The sequence below is a fragment of the Mirounga angustirostris genome, unplaced genomic scaffold (assembly GCF_029215605.1).
Source record: "Mirounga angustirostris isolate CCGP_5_RB_7025 unplaced genomic scaffold, mMirAng1.0.hap1 SCAF_13, whole genome shotgun sequence".
Classification (NCBI taxonomy): Eukaryota; Metazoa; Chordata; class Mammalia; order Carnivora; family Phocidae; genus Mirounga; species Mirounga angustirostris.
Genome location: NW_026991721.1, coordinates 102,496,883 through 102,506,930, shown reverse-complemented (window position 1 = coordinate 102,506,930; position 10,048 = coordinate 102,496,883). Strand labels below are relative to the sequence as shown.

Sequence of the window (10,048 nt, the reverse complement as noted above, 5' to 3'; positions counted from 1 at the left end):
TGTGATAGTCCCTCCTGTCCTTGTTTGACACGCCCAGACTTCATTTCCCCCCAATTTGAACTCCAGGATGACGATCGCCCGCACGGGTTTCGAACAGGGAGAAGGCGAGAGGAGCGAGGAACTGACGTGGTTCCGTTCCCTGCGGGTCGCTTCACCTCACCTTTCCGTCCAACGCTCGGCGGCCTCGTAGAACTCCCCGTTCCTGCGCGCCCACGGGGGACGGAGCGGCAAGGCGCCGGCCACCGGCTCGGCGGCTGCGCCCGCCCCGCGCTCAGCCCCGCGCTCAGCCCCGCGCTCAGCCCCGCGCTCAGCCCCGCGCTCAGCCCCGCGCTCAGCCCCGCGCTCAGCCCCGCGCTCAGCCCCGCCCCCTGGAGGCCACACCCGCCCGGGAGGCGTGGGAACGGGCCGGGGGAGGCGCCGCGCTTGGGTGCCGCCGGGTTTATAGGTCACCCGGAAGGCGCGCGCAGCCCGCGGCCGCCGCACGGAGCAGGGCCTCGCCGGGGCCCCAGCCGCCGCGCTCCTCCCCACGGGTCCCCGGGCGACCGGCGCCGGCACAGCGGCCCGTTCGCGCGCGCCGAGCCTCTCGCGGCCGCTGCCGTGCGGCCTGCGTCGCTTCCGGCTGTTACCAGACCGCCGGCTATGGCCGCCGCGGGGGGCGCCCGGCTCCTGCGCGCCGCGGCCGCGGCCCTGGGCGGCGCGGCCCGGCGTTGGCAGCTCCTCGCCGGACCCCGCGCGGCCGCGGGCCGGGGCGGCGGCGCGGGGGGGCCGGCCCGGGCGCTGAGCGTGTCGGCGCCGGCGCGGAGCAGGTGAGGCGCGGCCCGGCGTGCGCATGCGGGCGGGGTCCCCCGGCGCGCGGCCGGCTCGGCGCGCGGTTTCTCGGGCGCCTGCGTCCCGGGCGCTGCCCGCGGTTGCTCGCCCTTCGCCCCTCGGGGCCCTGTGTCCCTTGTGTCGCCCCGCCGCTTCCTTTCCCAGCCCCCGACGCCTGCGGGAAGCGGGGCCCCGGGACCCCGGCCCGCCCTTTCCCCGCGCCGCCGGGGTCCTGCAGAAAGCCGTGCGCTCTGCCGCCGGCCTTCTCCCGTGGTTTGGCTCGGCGGCTGACCTTTGCTCTGCCGGGAGCCTGCAGTGACCTTCGTAAGATGTCCCCTACGGACGTCCTGGCCAGCAGCTCTCGTTCTGGGCCTTTCCCGGCCCTGTTAGGACATTGAGTGTCCAGTTCTCTGGCAGGGGAGTGCCTGTTGGAATACACCCACTTTGTGCCCTGCACTTCCCTGTCCGCTCTCGGAGCTGGTAAGAGGGCTAAAAGCCTCTGCCTTGCACTGGCAAGGCAGGGTTTTAAACTGGGCTGAATGTCTAACTTCTGCATTACTGTAGGTCTCAGCTTCCCCACTTATAAATGGAGCATAACACCAGTATAGACCTCACACGGTTATTTGAAGGATAAGTCAGGTAGGACAGGTGGTCTTGTGCTGGCAGATGGGGAGGGTTCAGGGGATGCCACTTGGCAGCGGTAGCTGCTGAGGCCCACGGTGCTGTGTTCTGTACTAAGTGTTGAAAGAGATGTGAAAAAATTTTCCCCAAATATGTTGAAGTTTAATATTCTTGGGCATGTTTGTTTTTCAAAGACACAATCCCCTGCGATTTAAGAGAGTTAAAATGTACTCATCGTTTCAGAGTGTAGCAGTGTAGCCTTATGTAATCCAGGTCTCTGAACAACTCCCCTGACCCCGCGCTGTCCCGGAGCAGGATGCAGGAACTGGGCGGAGAGAGTGTTGGATTTGTATGCTGCCTTATCTGGTTTCTTCTTGATAAGGTCCCCAAGAACAGAGCTAGGACTTAATCTCTTTCCCCTTCATCCTATTATGTAGTGTGTGCTCAATGAATTTTTGTTGCGTGGACTGTGAGGGAGATACTGGAGAAGGCAAGCCAGATTTATTTGTCCCTATCTCCCTGACATTTCCCTGCCTTGACCTCTCTACATGCATATGTCTTGCTTTCTGCAAAGGATGCATTCTTGAAAAATCGTGTATAAATTGGGACATATATGGAGCATATTTACGAAACTAGTATTTAAAGAAAATGAGTGCTTTTGTAAATGGGAATTATGTCCCCCAAATTTATTAAGTTTGAACTTGGTTATATCAAGTTGTGTCAGAGGGAAGCACATCTGTTCCATTCCCTCATAATCCTGCTTTCCTCCTCATTGGCACCGTTTCAATGGATGGCCTTGTGCCTTGTATTACAGACTTTGGAGCTACGACTAGATTTTCCAACTCTTACTGTCTGAGGCTTGTGTTTTCCAGTTTGGATATGACTAACCACATGTGGCTATTTAAGATAACCTACGTTAAATACAGTGAAAAGATTCAGCATTCCATTTGCACTGGCCGCACGTCAAGTACTCAACAGCCGCGTGGGGCCAGTAGCTACTGTACTGGACGTTGCAGGTACAGAACATCTCTGCTAGTGCAGAAAGTTCCATTGAACAGGGCAGCCTGAGGCTGTAGTCCCGTCTCGGGAAGTTTAACATGTAGCTAAGTCATCAGTAATTGAGAGTTGAAAAAACTCCTTTTGCTCCAAATATCCTGACAAAATACTTTATATTTCGTAGTGATTTAGGTTCCAAAGGGCTTTCACAAAAACTGTTGTACTTCACTCTCAAGAAAATCCTGGGAGGTAGGTGGGATAGGGAATAAAAATTTCGTATCAAGTAGTTGGCATACTAGGAATACAACTCAAGTCGTTTTCGCTTGTTTTCTCGAGCACCGTAAGCGTTGATAATTCTGTAGCCCATAGAGTCATTTGGAAGAGTTTAGGTGGTTATGGAAGTAGGGAGCCCTAGAAGGGGCCCTTTCCTTGGACCAAGTGCCCCAGGGGCCCCCCCGTATGGTGAAAAGGTGGGCATGAGCAGCTGTCACTTCCCTCCCTGGGAGAAGTCTGTTACAAACTTTACCACTGCCTTCCCTTTTTTTTTTTTAATTTTATTATGTTATGTTAATCACCATACGTCACATCATTAGTTTTTGATGTAGTGTTCCATGATTCACTGTTTGCGTATAACACCCAGTGCTCCATGCAGAACGTGCCCTCAATACCCATCACCAGGCTAACCCATCCTCCCACCCCCCCCTCCCCTCTAGAACCCTCAGTTTGTTTCTCAGAGTCCATAGTCTCTCATGGTTCATCTCTCCCTCCGATTCCCCTCCCTCCATTTTCCCCTTCCTACTATCTTCTTCTTCTTCTTTTTTTTTAACATTTAATATATCAGAGAAAGACATGTATCATATGACCTCACTGGTATGAGGAATTCTTAATCTCAGGAAACAAACAGGCTTGCTGGAATGGTGTGGGGTTGGATGGATGGGGTGGCCGGGTGATGGACATGGGGGAGGGTATGTGCTATGGTGAGCGCCCTGACAACTTCCTTAAAATACCTGCTGTGGTTGAGCAGAATAAATGACAGTAGGAGAAGGTAACAGGTGAAGAAAAGAGTTGCGTGTGGTGCTGACTGATTAATTGATGGTAGAAGATTTAGAAGGATTGTATTTCTCAGTGCATGAAATCTTATCCTGGGGAACCCCTCAATGCTTTTGGCTAGTTCTCAGAATTGGGGAGGAAATATAAAATCCACCAATACCAATTACTCATAGCAAACGGAGAAAGTTATTTGGGTAACATCCATGTGTATAATGCTTTAAGGAACAAAGTTTCCACAGACTTTAATTGTCTCAGCCGCTTGGTGAAGTCACTGTTGTCCCCATCTTCCCCCCCCGCCCCCCCCCGCCAGGAAGTAAGTGGCTTCCCACGGTCTTCTCATGTGTGTGTGTCAGAAACACAGCTAGAATCTGCATCTGATTCTTACATCCCGTAGTCTGTCCACTGTGGATTACCCTTCCTCTCTCCTTTCTGCGTCCTCTCCGGTCCTTTGGCAAACCTTTCATTGCTCTCACTCTGCAGTTTTTTCTGGGGACTGTACACTTTTAATACACAGCAGTTTAGGCTTTTTAGCAACAAAAGGACTGAGGCCTTAAAGTTATTAATCTGTGTTTGTTGAGTGCTCCTCTGCATTAGGTATTTTGCCTCCATTGTTAAAACTAGAATATAAATGTTACCCTGATTTTACAGAAGAGAGGGGTCTGATATCAGAGATTTCTGTGCTGTAAGCTTAGCTGTAGAATGATCCAGAAGAAGAGCAATCGTAAAACCTCTGGCTTTCAGTGGTGCACACACACGATGGGATTCTTGCTCTTGTCCTTCCTGCAGCTTTAGCTCCTGGGCGTTTGTGCACGTCAGATCCCTAGACCGAAGTGCTGGGCTCAGACCCATATTTCCATCTGGCTTCTGGACATTCTCCTCTGGTTTTTTTCTTTTAACTCAATTAAAACAGGTTTAGACTTGAACTCATTTCCATCTTCCCCAAAGCTGCTCCATCTCTGTTAACTCTAGGTTAAACTGGACCCCCTCATTGCCTGAGCTGCAGATTTCAGCATTGTTTTTTCCCTCTTTCCCAGTCTACCTTGTATAGATGGTCAACAAAACCTTCTATTTCTGCCTCCTGAATATCTCTGAGGTCATTGTCTCCTACGTTCTTTCTTAGTCTGTATTCTTTTAATAACCTCCAAAGTGGAGTCCACCCCTGCCTCCAGAGTATCTTCATTCGCAGCCATTCTGCCTTGAAGAGATGGCAGTTATCTAGTTGAAAATCATGAATAATGTTCAGGAGTACTTATTTCTAAAGTATTTTTTCGCTGTGAAAAGAAGTTGGAGAGCACAGGCCCTTTTGGAGGGACATTCTCCCTCCCTCTCTCTCTCTCTCTCTCAGACACACACACATAGGTGGTAATTTTTAATTCTCAGAATTCTCTTTTTCTAGCATTGAATTATCAGGGAGGGCATTACTGAAAGGGGCTTTCACTTGCCTCATTTGTTAAATAAGATAATTTACTTGATAATTTGGGGTAATATAATTCTAGGTTATTACTTACATTAAAGTTTTCTTTGCTGGATTATTACCATCCATTGGCAGTAGTGAAAATTACAACCAATTATTTTAGCTGAAGTACATCTTTTCAGTTGTGAGGTAAAAATTAAAAATGACCAGTGGTAGATGACAAGCTAATATAATTTCTTCTCCCAAATAGTGGAGTGATGTTTGTGAGAAGGGAAAGAAATTTAAGTCCGTCATGAGCTAACTCTGATGGATAATATAATATCCTATAATAAAACACATAAGGAGGCATTATATTTATCTTCCCATGGATTCAAATAAATACAAATCTACACCAGTCCCTTTGATTTTTGAGTACATGGTGTGGACCAAAGTGAGATGTTTAAATTCTCAGAAAACGATGGGACCGCTGCCTCCCAGCAGTGCCCACCAGACAGCTGCACAACAGGGGTCTTACTGATCGCAGAACCATGGGCCTTTGCACAGCTCTCCACAACCACGGTCTCGTCTTTCAGGGACACTACGTAGAGACGTTGCTTTTCAGAGTGCTGTGTGAGAGCAACATAGATTTCCTGACTGATGAGGATTGCCAAATGTTTTCACATGACTGGGACCTATGACCGTGACCCTTGGGGTGACATAACAGGTGGCCTTGCTAGCAGTGTGGTTGCTCTTTCCTTTAAGGTGGTGGGTAGAGCTTCCACTCTGGTAGATGGATAGATAGACATGCCTCTGCTTTGTGATGTCTTCTTCTCAAACTTTGGAAAGGAAAGAAAATACTATAAAAAACACATTGGGGCACCTGGGTGGCTCAGTTGTTAAGCACCTGCCTTTGGCTCAGGCCATGATCCCGGGGTCCTGGGATCGAGCCCCGCATCGGGCTCCCCTGCTTCTCCCTCTCTCACTCCCCCTGCTTCTCCCTCTCCCACTCCCCCTGCTTGTGTTCCCTCTCTCGCTGTGTCTCTCTCTGTCAAATAAATAAAAATCTTAAAAAAAAACCAAACCACATTTGTGTGCGTGGGTGTGCCTCCGTACACGCACATCCTATTTTCTTCCATCTTACAAGTTCTGAAAACAGTTATTTTAAAGTATGCCTTGAAATGATTAAAAATAATAAAGCACTGCTTCCTTTTCCAGCTCAGAAGATAAAATAACAGTCCACTTTGTAAACCGTGACGGTGAGACATTAACAGCCAAAGGAAAAGTTGGTGACTCTCTACTAGATGTTGTGATTGAAAATAATCTAGATATTGATGGTTTTGGTGAGTATTCCTTAAAATTTATAAGTGAAACCATTTATGAACTTTTGGGGGTTTTTTTGCAGAATTTTAACCTTTAGCATGCTAAGTAAAATGTTAAAATTCAGGATGTGTTAGTGTTAAATTCTCATTTCTAAAGAACATGAGTGACACTGCGTTTCTCTTCTTTGTACATTGAATTAACTATGTGCCCCGAAGTCTGTTGCCTCGTTACCTTACCGATGATGACTTGTGTGCCACTAAGCTGGGAGTAGTAACCGGAGTTGAAAGACACCAGGTTAGAGATAATGAATGTCATATCACGGAAGAGTAGTTAGTTTTGACTTAGTTTTTTGGTTTTAACTTTATATTTGGAAATATCTTTGACGTAGAGAAAAGAATTTTCCTGTATAATCTTCACTAAGCTTCCCCTACGATTAACAATTTACATAACTGTGGTATAATAATCAAAACCCAGAAATTAATGTTGGTTCAAAAACTCAAAAACTCTAGACTTAATAGTTTCCTATGACTGTCTTTTGTTTTGGGATTCGATGTAAGAGCCCACATTGCATTTAGGTATTCTTTCTCTGTAGTCCCCTTCAGTTTGTGACATTTCCTTAGTCCTTTCTTATTCTTCATGACCTTGATGCTTTTGAAAAGTACTGGTATGTTATTTTATAAAATGTCTCCCTCAATTTGGGTTTGACTGGTGTTTTCTTGTATTGATAGAACTAATGCATTATTTTAAGGGTGTTTTATTTTGCTTACTCTTTTTCTAAATCTTATTTTTATTGAGTTGTAATTGCCATTTAACGTTATATTAGTTTTAGGTGTATCACATACTGATTAGGTATTTGTTATGTATTGCAAAGTGGTCACTGCAACACGTCCAGCTAACCTGCGTCACCACACAGAGTCTTGATTGCCCTTTCTCCTTCCTCGGAAGGGCAGTTTATCTGCCTCTTGTTAGAGAAGGAAGTGTTTTAGTTAGAAAGTTTTTGTGTCTAGATCTGACCATGTTCTTTATCCACTCACACAAAGCAGGTGTCTCAGAAACTGCCTTCTTATAGCTCAGGGATACGCAGTCTGTCACTTGGCAGTTTTGCTCAAGCACACGCTCTCTCTCTCTCTGGAGTGGTGGTTCTCAAAGGGGTTTCCTTTTACCATGAGCTTCAGTGTCCCTTGGGGGAATGCAGATCCTGAGGCCCCACTCCAGACCTGCTGAGTCAGAAGGGCTGCAGTAGGGCCCAGCAATGTGTGTTTTAACAGGTCCCCTGTGTGATTCTGATGTATGTTAATGTTTGAGAACCACTGGTCTGCAGTAAGGCCCAAGGAGTGTATCTGACTAACATTCTTTCAAGGCACTGTTCACATTGCACTTTTAAGAGCCCTTTGCACATCAGAATTATTTCTCCTGCTCTGTTTTTCCATCATATAATAAATATGCCTGTCTGTGTTAGTGCTCATCACAGTTTTCCTTTTTAGGGAGAATGCCTCTCTCCCGTATGAGATTATGAGTTTTTGCTCAGTTACCTCACAGAGTAGATTTTGTCCAGAGTTGACAGTGCATCGTATTTGCTGAATTCTTAAATCTAACGTCAGTTTCAGGGCAAATTATAACAACTCCCATTTGAGTGCATATGACATTCCAGCATATGTTATCTCTTCTTGTAACAACTTTAAGAACTAGATTTGTTTTTTAAACTTCTATTTTATAGATGAAAAAAGTAAGGTTCAGAGAAATTAATTTTCCCTGGGTCATACATGGAGCAAGTAGGAGGTCTAGGACTCAAGTCTCTAACTCCCAAACCTCGGGCTTTTTCCTTTCTACCATTTTCCCTAAGAGATGTCCTTCCTGTGTGAACACCTGTCCCAGAAATAGTTGATACAATTCTAATTTTAAGGAGTTTTTTAGTCTAATGTAGTGGTTCTTGGCTGGGACCGAGTTTCAGAACCTCTACAGAGCTTTAAAAAATGCAGACGTCTGCATTCCATCCTAAATAGTACAGGGAGAGATGAAGTTGTGCAGGTAGAATTGTAAAAGTTGCACAGGGTTCCGATCTATAACGTGGTTAAGAATGACTAATTTAGGGAAAGAACTCATTGGTAATTTATGTAAAATATATATTCTATAAAATTTGTAATTCATCTTCCTCATGAGTTCATATTCAGCTACACCTTTGAAAAAAGGTTTTTTTTTAAAGTAGGCTCCACATAGGCTCTACACTCAGTGTGGAGCCCAACACAGGGCTTGAACTCACGACCCTGAGATCGTGACCTGAGCTGATACCAGGAGTCAGATGCTTAACCGACTGAGCCACCCCAGGCGCCCCCATATTCAGCTACACTTTTAACTAAACTTCGTTTCTCTGAATTTTTCTCCACAAATGAAAAGTGGTACAGCGCACAGTAATTGAGAACAGACTGGAATCAGATTATGGTTCATAAGCCAACACTAACGCTGCCTCTTAGAGCCATGAGACCTGGAGCAAGCCACTTGAAAATCTGTTTGCCTCAGTTTCCTCTTTGGAAAAACAGGATTATAATAGTTGTAGCCTCTAGGGTTGTTGAGGATTAAATGGGGTGTCGGAAGCGAAGTGCTTAGCACAGCGCCGACCTTGGTAAGAACAGTAGCATTTTTGGCATTTTAACTTGGCCTTCCCGCATCCTCTCCCCACTTCTGCAGTAGCCTGAAAACTCTGCAGCTTCAGAACTACGGGAGCTGTGAAGACCAGCAGCCTCGCGGCCACTGAGGAACACATGGGGTTTGAACTCCTCAGGAAGTCCAGTCTGCTGGACGCGGGCACCTGTCCCACAGCTTCCCGGGAGAGCTCCATCCCAGGGCTTCTTCTTTGGCCTGCCTCCGAGACGGCTGTGTGCAAGAAGCTCTGTCCCTAGGACTTTAGTCTAAAGCAGTCCCCTGCCATTGTCTGCCGACACTGTCATACCAGCTGGGCAAAGAAGAGCCCGGCCAAACGTTTAAAAGGGAGATCTGGGGAACGAGATGTTCTGTAGTGGGCTTTGAAATGCCCTGGGGATCTGGAAGGCTGTGCACATGTGCTCACGCCTGGGAAAGACGTGACAGGATCCTAGCCCCTCACCTCGGCTGGTCTTCAGGTCCCCCATGGTGAAGGCTGAGACAGACATGTAGGCTGCTCGAACGTCGAAGGTGAGCGCACCACACACACACACCAAGCTCATCAGCAAACGGTAGAAGACTCACTGGTTCCAAGCATTGAAGGACACCCTGCCCGGTCATCTGGCTGACCACCAACCTAAGCAAGCAGAGACCTCAGTGGCTGCACACAACAGGGAAGACAGACTTCAGAGAATTAGAACAGGAGAGTCACCAGGAAGCACCTAGCAGCAACAACAAACCCAGGGCACAGGCTGGAGATCCTCATTTCCACAGTTGCCACATCGTATTATCTCCAGTGTCCACTTGAAATAAAAAAAAATTCAAGCACCGAAAGAAATGGAAAGTGTGGCCCATACTCAGGAAAAAAAAAAACAGTCAATAGAAGCTCCCCCCCCCCCCCAGGAGGCCCAGGTGGTAGACTTTCCAGACAAAGATGTTACACCAGCTCTTACAGAAGTTCAAAATGCTGAGGGGAAACTACATGGAGGTGTTCTCTGGCATCTTCACGTCGGAATGTGTGGAGGCCATCGCCACTCTAAGTGGGGATCCCATAAATGAAATAATGAACGTTGTTAATGCCCTTGAGAAAGCTGAGCTTTTGAGCTCTGAGAAAGCTAATGTGGAGGCTGCGACCAGTAAATCGATTTTTATAAATTTCTCCACAGATTCGATCATATGCACTAGGCCTATGCACTGGGCTATTACTGCAGAGATATTTGTAAT

General features: G+C 47.3%; 1 protein-coding gene across 1 annotated transcript in view; it reads left to right on the top strand.

The window, feature by feature from the left end:
- Positions 1 to 436: 436 nt before the first annotated feature.
- FDX1 (ferredoxin 1) overlaps positions 437 to 10,048 on the top strand; it is a 28,195-nt gene continuing 18,583 nt past the window's right edge. The window contains exons 1-2 of the mRNA XM_045895086.3: positions 437 to 806; positions 6,083 to 6,207. Of these exons, the coding sequence (XP_045751042.2) occupies positions 640 to 806; positions 6,083 to 6,207 (292 nt within the window). The 5' untranslated portion in view covers positions 437 to 639. The remainder of the gene's footprint in view (positions 807 to 6,082; positions 6,208 to 10,048) is intronic.